This window comes from Bos javanicus, chromosome 21, assembly GCF_032452875.1.
Source record: "Bos javanicus breed banteng chromosome 21, ARS-OSU_banteng_1.0, whole genome shotgun sequence".
Classification (NCBI taxonomy): Eukaryota; Metazoa; Chordata; class Mammalia; order Artiodactyla; family Bovidae; genus Bos; species Bos javanicus.
Window position 1 is genome coordinate 66787254 of NC_083888.1, and position 22348 is coordinate 66809601.

The 22348-nt window shown below is 48.5% G+C and overlaps 2 protein-coding genes across 3 annotated transcripts in view; one reads left to right on the forward strand and one right to left on the reverse strand.

The window, feature by feature from the left end:
• Positions 1–22348, forward strand: part of TRAF3 (TNF receptor associated factor 3) — a 116275-nt gene that overhangs the window by 33135 nt on the left and 60792 nt on the right. The window lies entirely within an intron of this gene.
• On the reverse strand, positions 10210–11044 carry LOC133234619 (ferritin light chain-like). Its single transcript, XM_061395411.1, has one exon. The coding sequence runs from the start codon at positions 10908–10910 to the stop codon at positions 10383–10385; it is 528 nt and encodes a 175-aa protein (XP_061251395.1). The 5' UTR covers positions 10911–11044; the 3' UTR covers positions 10210–10382.

Genomic DNA, 22348 nt, shown 5'->3' on the forward strand with positions numbered 1-22348 from the left:
TAGAGCGTGCAGTTCCCACCTTTGCATCTGCACTGCGCGTGTGAACAGACCTGTTTCCCAGTGTCGCCTTTAGAGTATCACAGAAGACTGAGGGTTTTTTAAAAGGTCATAATAGAAAAGTTGTGTGTGTTTTAATTGCTTATGTGTTTTTTCCTCCTGGGATTGTTAAACACACACACACACACACACACACCAGTGACCGTACCACGTGAGAAAATGTTAAGTGTATGCAGCACTACGTGTAAGATTTTCCACAGAAGGTTTTATTCACAGTGAGGCACACTGGGAAGGCTCCATTAATTCACTCGTTAGATGGTATCATAGTTCTGGAAAAACCACTTCACCGTAGGGGTGTTTACAAAACTGAAGCCTCCTCTGCCAGGTCTTGACATTGCTTAGCTGTTTAGGTAGCAAGTGACGCAGCGTCAAAACCAGTTTCAAACTGCCTATGTTGTCAGCATGCAGATTTTCTTTATTCAGTACTTAAAGTATGGATTTACCAGTCTGAGTAATTTGAAATGCATACAGTAGCGTTTAAAAAAAAAAAAAATTAGATCTACCAAACCGAAAATGTGTGTATATATGAGTTAGTTTCTTTTCTTGATTTTGGTTAAGTTAACAGAAGAATCTTCACATCTGTAATTTCTGGTAACTTAATGAGAACACGCTGAACTTTTGGGTCACGATAAATTTTCCCATTATGTAAAATATTTTACACACTGGTTGACTCATTGTGAATTGTGAGTAGACATGATTCTCTTCCTGCGGAAAATAGAAACACTGATTATCGTGATGACGGGTTCAGCCAATGACAGAACCGCTCAGATGGCGCGTCGCCCCCTGTTGGCCGGGTTGTTGAGGACGTTGAGACGGACACATGGCAACGGGGTGAGTGGGAGCTGTTTGCTGGGTGTAGAGGAAACAGTCTTTCTGTCGGTGTTACTTTATACAGAAGCTTGCTTTTGTTTTTGTGAGTTTCATGTTCAGTTAGCGCGTGTGTTTTCTTTGACTGTATTGACTTGAAGTCTTATAAATATTTCTGGATGTTAAAAACCCCAGTGCTCATATTTATTTCATAGCGGAAAAAACTAATGAGCACTTTTTTGGTGATGGTGGTGGGGTGCCTGGTTTCCCTAATTAGCATCCTCCCTTGTGTTTAAAAGTGCTACATTTGCATGTAGGTGTGATTTCTATTTTACATGAAAGTTCAAATCAATTTACTTGTTATAAAACTGTTGAACTCTGAGATTTGGGGGAGAAGGAGTTACCAAAAACAGTGTGAGTTGTTCTAAACAGTGAGAAGCTTATTTACTACCATTTGGAAGGGGTACCCCCAGAATAAGGCATTTTGGGGGGGGCAGAATGAAGACTCACAGCATTTTCCCTGTTTTGTTTCTTTAGATGACGCGCTGTCTCAGTAAGGGAGGCTGCCTCCCAGACACGTGGCCTTGGGCGCGACTGTAGCCGCACAGCGCGCAGCTGACCTGCTCCCAGCGTCCAGTTCAGCAGGGTGTAGCATAGTCACAGGGCTGTGCGGCTGCTGCCCGCTGTGAGCGGTTCACACGCCTGGGGTCACACAGCACACGCCCGGCCTTCTGTGTCTGGCTTTTTTCGCGTAGCGTCGTGTGTTCAGGGTTCGCCCGTGTGGCACTGTGCGTCGGCAGGCTGCTCCTTTCTGTGCTGAATCATACGCCTCCATGTGGACGCGCTGTGTGTCGGGGGCAGTGTTCATCAGTCCGCAGGTGCCTTTGTGCCGCGTCACCTTTCTAGCTGTTGTGAACAGTGTGCCTCGGGACAGTCACCCGCGGGTGTTCGTGAGGTGGACGTCGTGTCTTGGGTGCAGACCTGGAGGTGTTGGCATCAGCTGGGGGTGTTTCTTGGCTGTACTGTCCAGGTTCCCATTTAAATGTGTAAAGCGGCTTTGCTGCTTGTAACTGGGGCCTCTCACCTTTGTTGGTGACCTGGTGGCTCCTGTTTCATGTTTGAAGTGCCTTCTTTCCTGAGATCACATCACATCTGACACTCATCGAGTGAGTGTCCCCGTAGATTTTCTGCAGCTAATTAAGTCTGTTCTGCTTCTAAGCCAACTAACCCTTACCTGTATTTTGTATTCTTCTTGGGTTCTTACCCCCGCCCTTCTTGAGGGACACCCCTTTGTTCCCTGGCCCCAGCTGCACAGGGTGACTGAGTGAGTGGTTTATCTGTGTCCTCTTCAGGCAGCATACGCTCACTCCTTTGGCTCTTTTCAGGTTAACTTTGGTAACTGGGTTGTCTGTTTTGAAGTAATAAACACCTTAAGTTAGCCGTGATCCTCTTGAGCATTTTCGTAAGTATCCAAATGAGGACTGTAGGGACGTTTCCATAATTTGTATGGAGCTCATGTAAATGTACGTTAACAGCATTAGCTGATTGCCTGAGTTGGTTGTGAATTTTGTCACTGCTCTTTAGTGAAGGAGCAGGTTCTGTGTGGTCATTTCAGTGAATGGGGAGAGCCCTTCAGGCCTCTCATCGTGTATGTGAACTGAGTTAAGCTTGGAGAAGTGATCGAGCACTCTGCGGATGCGGGCTTTATTTTGTAACGGTTGTGTCTATGTTTTGAGAAGCCTGTGCTTTCAGCAACTTTTCACGTGTGTTATAGCAGTGAATCGAATCAACTAAGGTTCATAGGACAAGCCTTACTCCTTTTCTGTCGGCAGGAAATTCCAGATTCAGAAAGAGCGAGCAGTCGACTGGGGGACCGTGTCAGAGGGAGACGGGGCGCCCTTTCTGCTCTGCCCCAGCTCTGGGCTGAGAGGTGGCAGGCTGTGTGCCCACCCCAGGAGGTTCGTGCTAGGCCCAGGGCGGACAGCAGGCAGCTCTGCTCGGTCCCTAGCTGTGCACCCGACGTTGCTGCTCGTGTTGGAGCCTGGCTGCCTGCTCAGCGGACGGTGGAGACAGCAGGAAGCCGGGGAGGCGGGGGCCTGGCTCACCAGCCTTGGTATTCAGGCAGTGAACCTGGCCGGCGGTCCTGTGGGGTCCTGTAGCCTGCTCCCCCATCTCCCTGGGGATGCTGTCTCCCCCAGGGCACTGCCCTGAAAGCGCTCTCGGTGCTGGACCTGGGGGCCGGGTCTCAGCCCCGGGCAGCTTCCCCGGCCTGTCCTGAGGTATTGCTTGTTCCAGGAGGCACAGCGTCTTGAGGTGAGACCCCTGGCCCCTCCTCCAGACCCTCCTGGGAGAGCCCGCTCGGGCCAGAGCACTGGGTTCTGGTGGCCAGACAGCGGTGCAGCTGCAGACAGCAGCCTTGATCCCCGATCTGAAAGGCAGCATCTGGGGTAGAGTCTGTGGGGAGCTTCTAACTGTGCCTAGAGACGTTTGATGGAAGTTCCTCTGAGTCCATTAAACCACTCCAGTGAGTGTCTGTAAAGCGTGGTGTCCCCACGCCGCCTCTCTCTGCCTTCCCTTCTGATCAGCCACCTCGTGCTGTGAGTTATCCAGCCAGTGAGGAGCTGACTTGAGGTGACCTGGTTTGATCCAGGATATTCATTTATTCACATTGCCCCTCCTTGGGGAGAGACGGGGTGGGAAAGCTGTGGTGTTCCCATAAACGTGCTCCCTCCCGGAGTGAAGCCCCTGGAGGGTGGCTTCCCCAGGCGGAGCCCCTGGACCCAGGCTGGGGGCCCGTGTGAGGGGTGGGGTGACGCTGGGGCTCCCACCTGGGTGGTGGCTGACATCCTCTGGGCCTCGGGTGGAGGTGACCCAGGGGGCGCCTCCCGGTGTGGGGCCGGGGGTCTGCCTTGTGCCCCTGCCCCTGCGCACCAGTGATGCTGGGCCCTGTGGGCACTCAGCCTCATTTCCCCATGGTGTGGTCGCTTCCAGGGCAGACGGGAGCCCAGAGGAAGGGCCTTGCTGCTTGCTGCTTGTGGTGGGAAGAGGTGCAGTGGTGAGGGCTTCCTGGAGGAGATTCCGGGGCTGGAGGCGTGAGGGGAGCCAGGTGGGCAGGGGAAGGCGGAGCAGGACCCCCCACCCGGGAGAAGAGCGTACGTCTGCAGGCAGCTGCGGGTGTCCCTGGAGGAGGGACCCCTCACTTGCCCCTCGGGCCCGGCTCAGCATGGGGCTTGGCGGGGAGCGGCCGGAGCCGGGGCAGGCAGCTGGCGTCTCTGAGAGGTGGCGGTGTGGGGAGGCTGGCGCAGGGTGCCCCGCTCGGTCCAGGCTCTGCCCCCTGCACTTGGTGGCCAGGCGCTCAGGGCGGCTGTGTGCTTCAGGGACTGGGTGCCTGGGTGTCTGTGAGGCGGTGGCGGTGGCGCTGAGGGTCCCATGAGCTTCAGGGCAGAAACCGCTCTCGCTGGGGGTCGCAGATGTGTGCTGGGGACACTGCACCATCTTGAGGGCTGCCGCCCTCATCCCCCCTTTTCCCGGGGGTGCCCGTCCGTCAGCTACTGCCGGGCACTCCTCCTCGCCGAGCTGGCCCGCCTCCAGCCCGCCGTCCTGCCCCCCCAGCCCCCACGCCCAGGGTGGCCTGTCCTGGGAGTGTCACCCCCAGCCTGCCCTCGCCAGCAGGACGGTGAGCTCGGCCTCGGCATGGCCGTTCACAGGCAGCACGTGGGTAAGGGTCACCGAGCAGACCGAGTGGAGCAACGAGAGTTAAAGGTCACTTAGCAAGCACGCTGCTATTCTCAGTGTCTTTTCTGAGGCTGGCTCTGTGGTCGCGGTTCAGTATTTCAGGCGCGCTGTCGGAGGCGGTAGCTGGGCGCTCAGGGTGATTGCTGCCACCCGGGCGCCCGAAGCTCCCGCACCTCCTAGCCTGAGTCCTCTGACTGCTGGGGGCTCCCCTCGGGCCCCGGGGCTGGCGGGAGGCAGTAGGGGTGCAGGGTTGTCATCGGGACACTTGAGCAGTGAGGACGGTGTGTCATCAGGCGCGTTCATTCCTCTCCGCATTTCCACCCAGCACAGCACATGGTCAGAGCCGTCCTCCAGCGAAAGCCACGAACTCGCCAGCCTGCAGGAAACAGGTTGGAAATCTAGAAATGCTCTCCTCCCCCTCACCCCAGGTTTTCGCAACATTTATTTTTTAAAAGATCTTTAGAAAATCTTTGTGATTCAGAAGGCAGCTTCCTGTGCTGGGGAGTCTCTCTCTGGCGCTCCTGCTTCTGAGCTTGGTGGCTTGCTTCAGAAAGACTGCAATGCAGCGGCTACCAAAGTGCCTGTTAATATGGCAGCAACCGGCGGGGAGGTCTTCTGCCCCCCTCCACAGCCGCGGCCCGCGGCCTGGAGTCTGAAGGAGGAGACTGAGAAGGCAATGCCCCCCTGGACATAGCCGGTCAGTGGTGAGGCTGGAGGTGGGTTTTGTGGGCACTGTGGCCAGCACAGGCCTGTCCTGCAGCAGCTCCGTGAAGTTACTGATGCAGTGGGCTGCCGGGGGACGCGAAGCTGAAGATGCCTTTGCAGTCTGTGCACGGCAATTTTGTTTCCTTCTCTGTGCTCACGGTGGATTTTGAGAAGGTAAGGGACTCTGTAAACCATGCATGATAAGTATTTTAAATATTTATCAATATCCCCGATGAAGGCAAAGAATTATGACTGAGTAGATGTCTTCTGAACCTGAGAGAGAAAAACTTTGGTTTCTTATTAAGGACAGTTTGGACCTTTGAACAGCCACCTTATTTGTGTTGACAGATGCGCTGGAAATGAATCATAAAATATGTTCTTTAAAGGGATCTGCATTTTCTCTGCCTTGCTAACAGCCATGGTTGAATTTCAGGGATGTAGCTATGGATGTAATATGCTGCATCTTTAACTTAGGGAGCGACAGTTCCGTGAATCTGGCGTGGAACGTTTTGGTTTTCAAAATCGCAGCGTCCGGCCGGACGGTGAGATCTGGCGTCCTCAGTGCTCGTCGGCCTTCAGTTGAGCATCTCCATGTGTGCAGCCTCGTCCCAGCCCGGGGCCAGCTGGATCTCCCTCCAGCTGTTCCTCTTTGTTTATCTAAGAGGCAGGCTGAGAGTCAGAACTCAGATTTATTTTGCTTTGAATTGGTGGCCCCAAACTGTATTAAATGCATTATGGGTGGTAATTTATATGTGCAGTGCCAAGAAATATAATGTCAGGGTTGCCATGGTGACTGCATGCATTCCGGAAAGCTTATGAATGGGTTTTGAACCTTCTGGCATTTTAAGTGAGATGTTCCAGCCGAGAGCCTGCATTCAGGATGAGTGTAAATGAATCCAGCCTCCCCGGAGCTGCGCACCCCCCGCCCGTTACCAGAGCTGTCCGTCTGGCTCTGGTCTTCCTCTGCTGACATCCGCCTCGGTCTCTCAGTTCCTGGTGACAGACTCCGGTTGAGAGGTGGTTTTTCGACTTGCCTGTGTGTGCGTGTGTGTGTGTATGCGTGTGTGCGTGCGTGCAGTGTCCTGGCCCCGTGGCGTGGGCTGGCTGTCCTGAAGGCTCCCAGCATGGTCGCCGCCCCGTGTGCTGGTGTGGGCCTGCCAAGCTCCGTCCACCTGAGGATCTCTCCAGCGACACTGCAGGGCACCCGGAGCGCCTGGCTCCAGGGAGGCGGCCCTGTCTGCTTCTGCTTCCAGGAGGTCCAAGAGGTTGGTTTTGGAGAGGGAGGCCCTGGTTAGAAAGACCTGCGTTCAAAATGCTGAACTTGTGAAAATAATAAGCAAAGGCCTAGTATCTATCTTCATTGGAAATGTGTGCAGTCTGTTTGTTAGAAAATCAGTTCCCCTGTGCATTGAAACTGTATTGATGTCTTGACTGCATGGGACTGAAATACCTGTTTGCTTTTATTTTGTAAAGGGAGTCTAGACAGCCTGCTGCCCGGAGGGCTGAGGTCTGAGGCAGCCCCGGGGCAAGGACAGCTCCTGAGAGAGCCCTCGGGTTCCCGGAGGACACTTCACCCTCCTTCTCGCTGTTCACAGACGTGCAGACCGTACAGTTTAAACTTTAATCCTGAAGAAGACTCGGCCTCCAGGCTCGTGCCACTCGGTGTGCCGCCCACAGTCATCATCTGACAGTCTTTCATCTCGCAGGGAGGAGACTGAGGCCCAGACAAGTCAGGCCGCTTGGTCAGGGTCCCAGGGCAGGTCACAGCCAGCTCGGGGACCAGAGCCTGCCCGGCCTCCTCCCGAGGGTCCTTTCCTGACAGTAGAGGCGTGCTCTCAGGCCGCCGATTTCTGCTTTCCTTTTTATCCAAAGAGACCGACGGTAGGGACTGGAGTAGTGCTCTCTAATTCACAGTTGTGAATATTCCTGCCTTCCCCTCCTTCTTTCCTCCGCCATTCAGTGAGCACGGTGTGCTGGAGACTTCAGGGGTGGGGTGGAGGAGGGCACAGCTCTGCCCCCAGGCCACGTGCCATCCTGAGAGGTTAGTGCCCTGTGCATGGGGCGTGCGGCCTGTGGGCCCAGATGATTCTGCCTCCACAGCGGCACTTTCGCCTGTCTGAGGTGTTTTCCAGAGAAGCTCGCTGCCCAGTGGTCACCGGGGGTGAAGCTGAATCATCACCTGTTGACTCAGGGTCACAATACTGTGTTCACTGGGGCAGAGCAACCTAGCAATATTGGGTGCAGCCTCAAAGTTACACCTTGTTACAGGTAATAAGAGGTTCACTCACGAGGTGTAAAGTACAACTTGATGGGGTCCTGGTGGCTCAGATGGTAAAGAACCTGCCTGCAATGCAGGAGGCCTGGGTTTGATCCCTGGGTCAGGAAGATTCCCTGGAGAAGGGAATGGCAACACACTCCTGTATTCCTGCCTAGAGAATCCCATGGACAGAGGAGCCTGGTGGGCTACAGTCCATGGGGTCGCAAAGAGTCGGACGTGACTGAGCGACTGACACATCATCGTCATGTTAAATGCTGGGTAACCCAGATTTTTTAAAAAAAGATTTTGGTCACCTCACCTGGCATGCGAGGTCTTAGCTCCCGGAACAGGGATCAAAGCCACGCCCCCTGCACTAGAGGCTCGGAGTTTTAACCAGTGGACCGCCAGGGGAGCCCACCAACCCAGACTTTTAATTTGCTGGTCTTCCGGAAGATTGAGATTGCATTACAGACTCTGTTCTCAGTGGCCCCAGTGGCGCCTCCCGTCCTGCAGACGGCCTCACTATGGGACTTGGCCAGGAGGCAAGTCTCTGCTCCTTCTCTGTGACCCCGGGGCCAGGCGTGTGACCCACCTCACCCGCTGGTATGGCAGAAGTGATGCTGTGTGACTTCTGAGCTAGATCTTAAAAACACGGTCCAGTTTTCGCCTGGCTTCTCTTTGAGGACACTTGCTGTGGGGAAAGCCAGCACCGTGCTGTGAAGGTCAGCCAGCTCTTGCAGGAAGAGCATGTGGCAAGGCCCTAAACGAGCCATCCTGAGGCCCCAGTCAGCAGCCTCCCGGCAGGCGAGAAACACTGACAGGTATTTCTGCCAGTGACTGGCAGGTGACTCTGCGTTCTACTCTTCTCGCTTCTCAGCCAAGACCCCAGACACCATGGAGCAGAGCTGTGCCCAGTCCAGATCTGCAGCCCACAGAGGCTGAGGCAGGTGGAGGTTTAGGCCACTCTGTTTGGGGTGATTTATCAAATCCCTTACGATTATGCAGTGGAGGTGATGAATAGATTCAAGGGATTAGATCTAATAGACAGAGTGCCTGAAGAACTATGGATGGAGGTTTGTAACTTTGTACAGGAGGTGGTGACCAAAACCATCCTCAAGAAAAAGACACGCAACAGGGCAAAGCGATAGTCTGAGGAAGCTTTACAAATAGCTGAGGAAAGAAAAGCGAGAGGCAAAGGAGAAGAAGATATTCCCAACTGAATGCAGAGTTCCAGAAAATAGCAAGGAGAGATAAGAAAGTCTTCTTAAGTGAACAATGCAAAGTAATAGAGGAAAACAATAGAATTGGAAAGACTAGAGATCTCTTCAAGAAAATTGCAGATATCAAGGGAATATTTCATGCAAGCATGGGCAGAATAAAGGACAGAAATGGTATGGACCTACAGAAGCAGAAGATATTAAGAAGAGGTGGCAAGAATACACAGAAGAACTGTACAAAAAAAGGTCTTAATGACCTGGATAACCAGGATGGTGTGATCACTCACCCAGAGCCGGACGTCCTAGAGTGCCAAGTCAAGTGGTCCTTGGGAAGCTTCACAACAAACACAGCGAGTGGGGGTGGTGAGATTCTAGCCCAGCTATTTTAAATCCTAAAAGATGATGCTGTCGAAGTGCTGTACTTAATATGCCAGCAAATTTGAAAAACTCAGCAGTGGCCACAGGACTGGAAAAGGTCAGTTTTCATTCCAGTCCCAAAGAACAATGCCAAAGAATGTTCAAACTACTGCACAATTGCGTTCATTTCACATGCAAATAAGGTAATGTTCAAAATCCTTCAAGCTAGTCTTCATCAGTACAGAAGCTGGAACTTCCAGATGTTCAAGCTGGATTTAGGAAAAGCAGAGGAACCAGAAATCAAATTGCCAACATCCGTTGGATCATAGAGACAGCAAGGAAATTCCAGAAAAATATCTGCTTCTGCTTCATTGACTATGCTAAAGCCTTTGACTGTGTGGATCACAACAAACTGGAAAATTCTTAAGGATATGGGAATACTACACCGCCTTACTTGCCTCCTGAGAAAACTGTATGTGGATCAAGAAGCAGCAGTTTGAACCAGACATGCAACAACAGACTGTCTCAAAATTGGGAAAGGAGTATGACAATGCTGGATATTGTAACCCTACTTATTTATTTTATATGTAGAGTACATCATGAGAAATACCAGGCTGAATGAATCCCAAGCTGGAATCAAGATTGCTGGGAGAAACATCAACCTCACATATGCAGATGATAACCACTGTAATGACAGAAAGTAAAGAGAAACTAAATAGCCTCTTGGTGAAGGTGAAAGAGAAGGGTGAAAAGGCTGGCTTAAAACTCAGCATTCAAAAACTAAGATCATGGCATCTGATCCTGTCACTTCATGGCAAATAGAAAGGGAAAAATGGAGGCAGTGACAGATTTTCTTTTCTCGGGCTCTACAATCACTGTGGAAGGTGACTGCAGCCATGAAATTAAAAGGCATTTGCTCCCTGGAAGGAAAGCTGTGACAAACCTAGATAGCACATTAAAAAGCAGAGACATCACTCTGCTGACAAAGATCCATAAAGTCAAAGCTATAGTTTTTCCAGTAGTCATGTATGGATGTGAGAGTTGGACCGTAAAGAAGGCTGAGCCCGAAGAATTGATGCTTTTATTTTATTTTTTATGCTGCAAAAAGCTTTATTGTTTCCATATGGTCCAAGGCTTGAGAGAGGGCTCCAGGGTGTTAAAAAAGCTGCCTAGTAGCTGCAGAGAGGGGCTTCAGGCAGCCCTGATGTTAGGTGGGTTCTTCATTGGCCACTGGTCTCCAGAAGCTCCTAGTCGTGCTTGAGGGTGAGCCTTTCGAAGAGATACTCGCCCAACCCAGCCTGGGGACCAGCCAGCCTGCGGAGGTTGGTCAGGTGGTCACCCATCTTCTTGATGAGTTTCACTTCCTCGTCTAGGAAGTGGTTCTCCAGGAAGTCACAGATGTGGGGGTCTCCGCGGGCAGAAGCCAGGCCATGCAGATCCAACAGGGCTTGATTCAGGTTCTTCTTTACGAGAAGGGCGGCCTCCATAGTGTCCTGGGTTTTACCCCACTCATCTTGAGATGGCTTCTGCACGTCCAGGAAGAGGGCGCAGCCGCCACGCTGGTTTTGCAGTTTCAAGAGACGCTCCGCGCCCTCGCGCTTCTCCTTGGCCAGTTCGCGAAAAAAGTGACCCACACCCTCCAGGGCCACATCGTCGCCGTCGAAATAGAAGCCCAGAGAGAGGTAGGTGCAGGAGGCCCGCAGTTGCATGTTAACCAGGCGGTTGATGGCCGCCTCCACCTCGGTAGAATAATTCTGACGAATCTGGGAGCTCATGATTGGTTGGTAATAATAAGGAGTTAAAAAATGGTGGCTCGTCCCAGTGATTGCGGACAGCTGAGTGGCTGACTCCGAAGGTTGCGACTGGAAAAAGGGTTGGGGGGAGGTCGGAGGCTGGAGCAAGGGGAGTCCCTGGGTCTGTTCCGTCCAAACACTGTTGAAGCAAGAGACAGATCCGCGGGGCCGCCGAGCGCACTTCTGATGCTTTTAAACTGTGGTGCTGGAGAAGATTCTTGAGAGTCCCTTGGACAGCAAGGAAGTCAAACTAGTCAATCCTAAAGGAAATCAACCCCAAATATCCATTGGAAGAACTGATGCTGAAGCTCTAATACTTTGGCCACATGATATGAAGAGCTAGCTAATTGGAAAAAACCCTGGTGCTGAGAATGATTAGGGCAGGAGGAGAAGGTGGTGGGGACAGCAGAGGACGAGATGATTAGATAACATCACCGACTCACTGGACATGAGTTTGAGCAAACTCCAGGAGGTAGTAGAGGACAGAGGAGCCTGGTGCGCTGCAGCCCGTGGGTCACAAAGAGTTGGATACGACTTAGAAGCCTAGTTACGGCAGTCCTTAGTGTTTCCATTCACCAGTGTTAGATAACGGCATTTTATTACATGCTGCTGCTGCTGCTGCTAAGTCGCTTCAGTCGTGTCCGACTCTGTGCGACACCATAGATGGCAGCCCACCAGGCTCCCCCGTCCCTGGGATTCTCCAGGCAAGAACACTGGAGTGGGTTGCCATTTTAGATGTAAAAAAATTAAGAAATTACTGTTTTTTAAAAAAATAATTTGCTATAGAAAAAATTTTAATAACAGCTTTTGGGAGATAATTTGCATAATGTAAGCTCTACCCTCGTCTAGCGCACAGTTCAGTAGTTTTCTGTATATTCCCAGTTGTTCATCCAGTGCAATTTTATCACCTCAAAATGATAATCAGACTCTTAACCTAATTTATTCAGCAGACAAATACAAGCGGAAGATTAGCATTCGTGTGCATTGTGTTAAGCTGTGGTGCTGTGCATCTGGGACCTAGTAGGTCCTCAGGCCGTGCTTATTGAGATGTGTGCGTGCTCAGTTGCTCAGTCTTGTCCGACTCTATGCGGCCCCGTGGACTGTAGCCTGCCAAGCTCCTGTGCCCATGGAATTTCCCAGGCGAAAATACTGGAGTGGGTTGCCGTGTCTTCCTCCAAGGGCTCTTCCCAACCTCTGAGGCACATGGGAAGCTCCCTTCATGTTACAAAATGGCGTTTCACAGGCAGATTCATTGATTAGGGTCATTTCGCAGGGGTCTTCAGATGCTTGTCAGCACAAGTACCCCTTTCACACGCTTCCCCGGTAGCCTGTGCTTGGCGGCAGGACGTCTGAAACGAGGTGACTCCTGTCTCCTGAGAGGCTCCGCTGTTGCACCCTAACTGTGTCCCTGAACTCCCAGCTTACAGAGGAAGGGTTAGTCAGGATGGGGCTCGGGTTTGCCACGCCCTGAAGACACACCTTTGATACTCTGGGGGATTGAGACTTCGATTGTGAAATGTTAAAACCTCAGGAAAGGATTTCGTTCTGTCTTTCCCCCCAGCCGTCTGTTTCACTGAAACCCACCCCAGGGTGCAGAGGGGCGTGTCTGAGCCCTGGCCTCTGGGCTTCCATCCCCCTCCCGGGGTGAGCTTCGCCCGCACCCCCAGCCATAGGTCTTGTTGCCCAGGGTATTGGGATCTTAGCCTGGAACCTCAAGTCCAAACCCACAGTTCATAGCACATGGCTTTCCTTTTTGTTCTGCCTCGGACTTGGAGAATCACGCTGGGCGGCTTTGTCACTCATCACCAGGAGTAGTGTGGCTTGTTGCAACACATTTGTTTTCTACATTCAGATTTGCGCCACTAAAAGTTCTGTTGATGATATTAATTTAGAACAAGGCTTCTGTTAATGAGTTGTTGACAACAGCTCCTGTATCACCTTTAATAAGATACTTTTGAAATGTAATTTAATGCATGAAAGTGAATTACTTTGAAGGTTTTAGTTTGTCCCTTGCAAAAGAATGTGAGAAAAAAAGTATCTTTCTTTTTTTTTTGCACATGCAGCATGGCTTGTGGGATCTTAGTTTCTAACCAGGGATTTGAATCTGGGCCCTCAGGAGTGAAAGCACAGAGTCCTAACCGCTGGACTGCCAGGAAATTCCCGAAAAATATCTTTTCAATGAACATATTTTCTAAGCTCTGGCCAGCAACCCACTCTTTCAGTTAATATTTATTAGTATTTATCAAGCACTAATGTTTGTTAATATAGTATATTATTATATTTGTATATGTACTTACATCCTTGTGCTAAATATATGTTAGTGTATATGTTTATGTATGTGTTATACACTTACTGTATGTATAAATATATATACGCTCATTATATATACATACACACACTCATCAAAATCAAGCAGAAGTATAGCAAAATGTTTGATGCCCTAGGATTATCATGGGATTTTTTTTTTTCCCTATAAAACCAGAAACTGAGTTGATGTTCAGCATGAGCCCCTTTGAGAATTTCGGAAATCGTTGATTTCTTCTGCTCCTTTGGATGAGGCGTGCCTCCCTTGGGCGGTTTTCGTGTTGCTCGAGTCCACTCCCCCCACCCCCCCCCGGACAGGCAGCTCTGGGAAGCAGGCCCTCTGCTGCTTTACCCCTGCTCCTCGTGCTGAGCCTGCCCCGCCCTGGGCACTTGGATGCTCCGGAATTCCCGGGGAGGTGGTTGTGATCTGTACCCATCTTGCCTTTGTGGGGCTGTCTTGGAGGTTTTCAAGTATTTTCTGATTCAGCCAAGAACTCTTTTTTCCATTACTAGCTTCCTATTTTTTCAAGTCATTGAATAGTTCTATTTTCTTCCTCCTCCAAGAACGTGGAAACCACTAAGAATAGACGACTCTGTGTGGGTTCTTCCCTCCTTTGCTCTCTCTCAGGTTCTTCTTCATCTAAGTGGACCAGTGGATTGTAGGGGGACAGAGGTGGAGGGATCCTTCCAGTTCAGCAATAAAGATTCTTTAGGAGGATGAGGTAGTTTTGAGAAACTAGTAAAACCTGTCCTCGTACTTTCGATACTTTACAGGAAATTCTCCTTCATTTTTCTCATGACAGATGCCAGATGGTGGGAAGGGACAAGTCATTCAAGAATATCTTATCAGGCACCTGTGAGAATGGCCCCTGGGGTCGCACAGGCCTGCCTTTGCCCCACCTGCCCTGGACCACCTGGGCCTCGGGGGCTGGGTGCAGGGCACGGAGCCAGCGCTCTGGGGCCCCAGTGTGGACGGGTGTGCTCCCTGCCCTCCGTCAGGGCGTGCTTGGCTGGCCGGGTCCTGTCTGTCCTTGCGTCGCTGATGGCACTGCTCTAACCTGCAAATAAGGATTTATTTTCATGTTATTCTGATGGAAAATTTTATTAATGTAAGTATTTTATTCATATAAAAAGTGTTGACAGAGTATTTTGTGTTCAAAATATTAATTTGGGGGAAAACCTAAGAGATTTGATGTTGCGTAAACCTCTATTTAAATTCACTGAGTGAATCATAACTCTATTAAGCAAAAGCCAACATTGCAGAATGGGGTTTGTTTGAAAGACCGATTAGGTGAAAATTTCAGGGTGACTTGACAAAGTTTCACATTTTTGTATAGATCTAAGTTAAAATGATGTGAACAGGCAGGTGCCACTTCAGAAACTTTGCACTGGGGGGCCTAGCAATCTTAGCAACAGGGGTCACATTTGATTAGGAAGTACGTTTATTCTAGAGGCTTTATGTACCGTGAAGAATATTAAATTCAAAGTGATCACAAAAATACTACACTAAATATTGATATCATAAATTTTCAACATGACTGTATAAAAATATTTCAGGCGTATATTTTAAGACTAAAGTGAGTATGGAGTGGTAATGGGTGTTCATTCACCATTTCAGGGGAGTAAGAAGACTTCAGAGAAACTTACGACAATGTCAGAGACAAAACCAAACTCACCATTGCCTCTTAGTGCCAGACCGTGGCTTGTTGCACCCAAGGGCAGTTTTCACCAGCTCTGTTACCCAGCAGCGTGGGGTAGTCGTTTTACTCTTAGCTAGCTCTTTTCCTCCTCCTTGTTCAAGTCTATTTGGATAATGGTTTTCAAAAGTAAGCAAAGCAATTCTATTCAGTTCTCATATTAAAGTAGCTGGAAACCAAGCAAACAATTATTTAAATGATGTGAGAAAATTCATTTTAGCCTCACCAAGGTCTCAGCATCTTCCTTGAAGTCAGAACTAGCCTGGCTTGGTGCAGCTAAAGGTGCTTTTTCAAGTCCATCTGGTCGTGAATGCCATATGTTAGTCGTAAGGGAATAAATAAACCCAGGGATGTCAGTGCTGACATTCTAAACAGTGAAGAAAGATGCTTGGTTTTAAAAAGCGCAAATGCTTCCATTAGGTATTACTGGCGTCTCGGGAGTTTTGAGGTGTGTGTTTTGCTTCTTGAAGAGCCATGATGGCAAGCTCGCACGGAGGGAGCACTGGTCCTTGACGCCAGGCTTTAGTTCTGGTGACTCTGAACTTTGGACAGGTTGCTAAATGTCATTCTTTTAGTTCCTCAGTAGACCAAGGAGGAATTTGGATTGTATTACCTTTTACAGATAATTTGAGTGTGCAAATAGCAAATCGGATTTTCTGGCATAAATCTGTATGGATTCCCACGACAACCTGAGTCAACCACCATCCAGTGACAGACACGCAGGTGAAGAAGAGAGGTCCCGGGGGCAGACAGCGCCCCTCACTTGCTCGTGGGTGATGTTGCGAAGTTGCTGAATCTTTGTTTCTGTGTCTTCATCTCCATAACGGAGGTGGGAAGGCGAAAGGTATTTGTAGAGTTGTGAGGAGTAAACGAAGAGCTGCAAGGTTGAGTTAATAATAACTGTTAAAATAGAAGCTGCAATATGTATTGAGTGTGTCCAGTGTGGTGGGCGCATTGCAAGTGCTGAGGATGCAAGCCTGCAGGGGACACGGCTGTGTCTTCAGGAGGCCCACCGTCAGGTGCGACTGGCGTCCTCGTGGTGCAGACCAGGGTGCGCCGAGGGTCACTCTCCCTGGGAGGGAAGGATGGCAGAAAGACTCGGGTCTAATCCACCTTCGTTAAGAGGAGTCTCGTTCCACGGAAGTCAAGGGCTTGCCCTGTGTGCCTGGCACCTGGGGGAGACTACAGGGACCGTGGTCCCAGCCCTAAAGTTAGTGAAAAACTGAGAATTAGTGTGAAGAGTTAGATTTCAAGGCCCTTGAATGTAATCCTGAGGATGAAGCGTCTGCCAGGACAGTGGAGGGTGCGAGAGAGGGGGCACGGCGGGCGGGGGTGCGGTGAGCCCCCTCGTGGTGCGCGGGGCTGGGTCTCCGCCGGGCGGGGTCTGCCGGTCGGGCTTGCAGGTGAGCACGCTGGGGGGTAACTGGCCTCAGGCCAGGTCAGGACACACGGGGAGAGCAGGGTGTGAAGCACTTCATGAGTGTGCACTGTGTTGTTACATGTATTTGAGTTTCATGAGTTCTAGACTGTTTCTTCACAAAAATTAAAACCTTTCCTTTCATAGTTTTTTGTTTCTTCACCAAATTTAACACCATAATATTTTCAAAAATACCTTGATTTTATTGGAGTAGAGTTGACTTCCAGTGCTGGGTCAGTTTCAAGTGTACAGCAAAGTGACTCAGTGACACGTGTACACGCATTTATTCCTTTTCCGTGTAGATTGTCACAGAAGGCTGAGCAGCGTCCCCTGTGCTGTTCAGCGGGTCCTCGGTCGCCCGAGTCACACGGAGGAGTGGGCCCACGTCCATCCTCAGCTCCTAGTGTATCCTTCCCCGCCACGTCTCCCCTTTGGGAACCATAGTTTGTTTTCAGGATCTGTAAGTCTGCTTCTATTTTGTAGGTAAGTTCATTTGTATCTTTTTCTTAAAATTAGATTCCACATATAAGTAATACCATATATTTGTCTTTGTCTGACTTACCTCACGTAGTGTAATCATCTCTAGATCCATAGTTGTTGCTGGCATAATGTTTTAAATTAAGAAAAGAAACTCTTTTGGAGGACACATACCCAGAAAAAACGAACAAACCATAGTTCAAAAAGATACACGAGCCTTAATATTCACTGCAGCACTGTTTATAATAACCAGGATATGGAAACACCCTAAATGTCCATCAACAGAGCAGCGGATAAAGAGGATGTGGGGGTGTGTGTGTGTATGTATATATACACACAATACACAATGGAATATTTCTCAGCCACAAAAAAGAACAAAATTGGGTCATTTATAGACATAGATGGACCTAGAGACAGTCATTGTCGTACAGAGTGACGTAAGTCGGAAAGAAAAAAACAGATGTCATTTATTCACACATATGTGTGGAATCTGAAAAAAGCTGGTATAAACAATCTTACTTACCAAGCAGAAATAGAGACTTAGATGTAGAGAGCACAGACGAATGGATACCAAGGGGGAAGGGATGGCAGGGCCCGGGAGACGGGCACTGACGCGCACACACTGTTGGTACTATGCCTGAGAGACTAATAGGGAGCTAGCGAGAACCTGCTGGGTAGCACAGGGAACTCTCAGTGCGCTGTGGTGGCCTGAATGGAAAGGAAATCCGGAGCGAAGAGGTTAGATGTACATAAAGGAGAGGATCTAGCTGAGTCACTTTTCTGTACGGTAGAAACTTAACACCACATTGTAAAGCAACTACTCCGAACAAATCCTTTGAAAAGAAAAATGCTCTTTTTGGCCATCACACTTGCAGGCATGTCTTTGCACCTGTGCCTTAGAAAATAAAATAGATCACACGCAGAAACCGGACTCTGTGTAGCAGCTCTGTGCTTGGCGCGCGGATGGGCGTCTTCAGTTTGCACAGTGCTCTTCTGCTCCATTCGCCATAGAGGAGCGGGAGCGGGGGATACTTGGGAAATGAGCTGGCTGGCTTCCGAAGACGGTGCTCCTACAGCAGCAGGACAGGGACTTTGCTGGTTGATTTGCTTTGAGTTGGATTCGTGTGTTCAGAGCTGGACTCCTGCTTTCACCAGTCAATACATTGACTCGGTAGCACTTGCTGTGGATGGTGTTCTTGTTATGTGTCATAATGCAGATGTGTTGACTAGATGTTACATAATTATGGTATTGTTTTATAGTCCCATTGTCTGTGTGCATATATATTATTTAATGGTAAGTGTTTATATTCTTACACCGTGTTCCTGTCTACAACATGGATACGTATGGGAACTGTTCACAGAAGACTGCAGTTGTAGATAGAAGTAATTAGAGCAGAATGGCTCTTCACATTGCAGCATTTTCTAAGAAAGAAAACATTGAAACCCTTGTAGTTGTAACACATTAGTATGATTCTGCTTGGCAAGAGACTTGTTCCTGGAGTCGTCCATTCCCCCTTTGATGGAATAACAGACACCGGGTTTACTGTCCACCGGGATTGGGCTGGGGGCTTCCCAGGTGGCGCTAAGCAGTAAAGAACCCACTTGGCCATTTCGGCAATGTAAGAGACGCTGGTTTGATCCCTGGGTTGGGAAGATCCCCTGGAGGAGGGCATGGCAACCTGCTCCAGTATTCTTGCCTGAAGAATCCCATGGACAGAGGAGCCTGGTGGGCTATGTCCATGGGGTCGGAAAGAGTTGGACACAGCAGGAGGGCTAAGGAGAGTGAGTCACTGGCCTCAGGTGCCAAATTTCAGGATGCCCCAGAAAACTCAGTAATTGAGATCGATAACATTTTAATGCAATACTTTGAGAAAATCAAATTTGATGCAAAAAAAAATAATCCATGTTGGAAAAAAGTCAAATTTTAAATAAAGACAGGGTCAGTATTAATTTTTCCTTTTGCTTCAGCTCCAGTATGGCTTGGCTCCACACTATTACTGATACTATCCTTATTTAAAATTTTGATATTTTGCTTCACATAGATTTTTTGCATTAATTTTGATTTTACCCCTATTACTGAGTTTTTTGTCACTCCCTGAAAATTTGTACCTGAGGAAAGTGCTTCACTAACCTCACCCTGGCCCCAAACCTGACTTTCATCTTAACAAACTTGAAAACCGGACACAGCGTATAGAACAATAGTTTTCAGACATTGGTTAACAGGAAGGTTAGGATTGTGTTTCCTGAAATAAGGGAAACAAGTGGAATGAGCCCTGTAAGTATTCTAGGTTATTCTCTAGCGCTAGGAGTAAACAGACTTTTTGAAATAAAGGGCTGGTTAGTGAATCTCCAGGCTTTGCAGACCAGGTGGTCCCTATCACACCCCCATTCAACTCTGGTATTGTTCGTGGCTGCTTTCATACCAAGTATGTAAATGAGCGGCCATGGATGTGTTCCAATAAAACTTTATTTATAAAAACAGTAGCAAGTTGCATTTAATCCTCAGACTATAGTTTGCCAGTTCTGGTCTAGAGACAGTTTCTGCGTTACAGGTCAGGGGCAGAGAAACGAAACAGAGCCCCCTAGCCTTACTGAAGTGACAAAACAGATCAGAGTTTGGGGAGGACAGGCAGCTAGAATTTGAGGGGCAAAGTATAAGAGAGTAGAGAGCTACTTAGGGAAACCCAGGGGTCTGCAGAAGGACCCCCACCTCCAAGATTTGGGCTGAGTGTTGGTCTACACAATCACCAGAGAAAGCACCTCAAAACCGGGAAGAGAAGCCCCGGAAAGGAGTGGACACCACACGAGCTGAGACGGTCTGTGTTCCCACCACCCCCGGGGGTGCGGCAGGCCCTTGCAAGGGTGGTTTTTAATCTTTGTGAGGGTGGATTCAGAACAGCTCTTCGGTTTAGGGCATCAGAAGGGTATCACTGCAGTAATGGGGCTGAATTAGACCAGGACTAAAAGACCACTACATACCTGCCTTAACTGATTCCGGGTAACTTAACTGCATTTCCAGAATAAAGCCCCAGCTGTACTTACAATGATATGGTAAAATCCAGCACCCAACAATGTAAAAACGTTTCAGTGTCCAGCATCTAATAAAAATTACCAGGCATGCAAAGAAGCAAGAAAATATGATAGTAACCAGGAGGAAAATCAGTCAGTAGAAAGCTGTGAGATTAGCAGACAAGGACATTAAAATAACTGATATAAATAAGTTGTACACGTTCATGAGGAAGATGAGCATGAGTGACAGATATGAGAAAGACTGAACTAGGACTTTAGAGGTGAAAAACACAGAGACTGATAGCAAATTGGCAGTACAGAAGAAGAGATCAGTGAACCTCAAGACATGGCAATAGAAATTATCCAAAATATGGTGCAAAGAATAAGGAAGACTGAACACGGTGACAGCATTAGTGACCTGTCGGGCAAAATCAACGGATTTAAGATCCACGTAACTGGAGTTCCAGAAGAAGAGGAAGCAATGGAAACAGTATTTGAAGAAGTAGTGGCTGAAAGATGTCGACATTTGATGAAGATTGCAAACCGTGAAGCTCACAAACTCCAGATAGAGTAAACAAAATCATACCAAGGTCCACACAGTCCAGTTACTGAAAAATCAGTGATGAAGAAAAAAAAGTCAGAGGAACAAAAATCAGGTCAGTGACTTCTGATCAGAACCGGTTGCCAGCCAGCAGACAACTGCCGTGTTTAAAGTACCAAAAGGAAGAAAGCTGTTAGTTTATCATTCTGTACCCAGTGAAAATATCTTTCAAAACAAAAGTGAAATAAAAATTTCTGGACCAAGAAATGCTGGAAGAATTTATTGCCAGCAGAAGTGCACTACAAGAAATTTTAAAGGAAGATCAAGTAGAAGGAAGATGATAGCAGATGGAGATTGTACCCAAAGGAATGAAAAGAATTGGGAATAGTCCATGGATTGGTGAATATTCACACTTGAATCTTTTTTGTTTTAGACTATTTAAAGCAAAATTAACAATGTATTTTGGAATTTACAATACTTGTAGAGGGAAGGAATGACAATAGTAGCACAGAGTCTGGGAGCGAAGAAGGGAAGTGCAGTAACTGTGTCTCAGTGGTATTATTTGAAGGTAAACTGATAAGTTAAAGATGCATATTTCATCCAGAAAGATCTCTTGTCTGTGGGGGGGAAAAAAACATTAATTGCCATTGAAAGTGAAAGCAATTCTCTCAGTCATGTCCAATTCTTTGAGACCCTGTGGATAGTCCATGGAATTCTCCAAGCCAGAATACTGGAGTGGGTAGCCTTTCCCTTCTCCAGGGCATCTTCCTAACCCAGGGATTGAACCCAGGTCTCCTACATTGCAGGCGGATTCTTTACCAGCTGAGCTCAGTTCAGTTGCTCAGTCGTCTCCGACTCTTTGCGACCCCATGAATCACAGCATGCCAGGCCTCCCTGTCCATCACCAGTTCTGAGTTTACCCAAACTAATGTCCATCGAGTCGGTGATGCCATCCAGCCATCTCATCCTCTGTCGTCCCCTTCTCCTCCTGCCCCCAATCCCTCCCAGCATCAGAGTCTTTTCCAATGAGTCAACTGTTCGCATGAAGTGGCCTAAGTATTGGAGTTTCAGCATCAGTCCTTCCAGTGAACACTCAGGACTAATCTCCTTTAGAATGGACTAACGGTTGGATCTCCTTGCAGTCCAAGGGACTCTCAAGAGTCTTCTCCAACACCACAGTTCAAAAGCATCAATTCTTCTGTGCTCAGCTTTCTTCACAGTCCAACTCTCACATCCATACATGACTACTGGAAAAACCATAGCCTTGACTAGACAGACCTTTGTTGGCAAAGTAATGTCTCTGCTTTTGAATATGCTATCTAGGTTGGTCATAACTTTCCTTCCAAGGAGTAAGCGTCTTTTAATTTCATGGCTGCAATCACCATCTGCAGTGATCTTGGAGCCCAGAAAAATAAAGTCAGCCACTGTTTCCCCATCTATTTCCCATAAAGTGATGGGACCAGATGCCATGATCTTAGTTTTCTGAATGTTGAGCTTTAAGCCAACTTTTTCACTCTCCTCTTTAGAGGCTCTTTAGTTCTTCTTCATTTTCTGTCATAGGGTGGTGTCATCTGCATATCTGAGGCTATTGATATTTCTCCCGGCAATCTTGATTCCAGCTTGTGATTAGTTGGATGTAAAAGAGGACATTGTTACAGATCCTGTAGACCTTGAAAGGGTAATAAGGAGTATTGTGAATAATGATGTGCTAATAAATTTGACAGCCTCAATAAAATGAACAAGCCCGTTGAAAAACATAAACCACCAAATTTACTCAAGAGCAAGTGTATAACCTTTCATAACTATATTAAAGAAGTTTAATTTGTAGTTAAAATCCTTGCCTTGAAGAATACTCCACATCCGAATAGCGTCACCGATAATTACTAAACACCTAAAGAAGAATACCAATCTGACAAAAGCTTCTTCAGAAGACAGAAGAGGAGGGAACGCTTCCTGTCTCCTGTGAGGCCAGCAC

Coding starts and splice junctions, on each gene's coding strand:
- LOC133234619 (XM_061395411.1), bottom strand. CDS start 10,910: ATGAGCTCCCAGATTCGTCAGAATTATTCTACCGAGGTGGAGGCGGCC.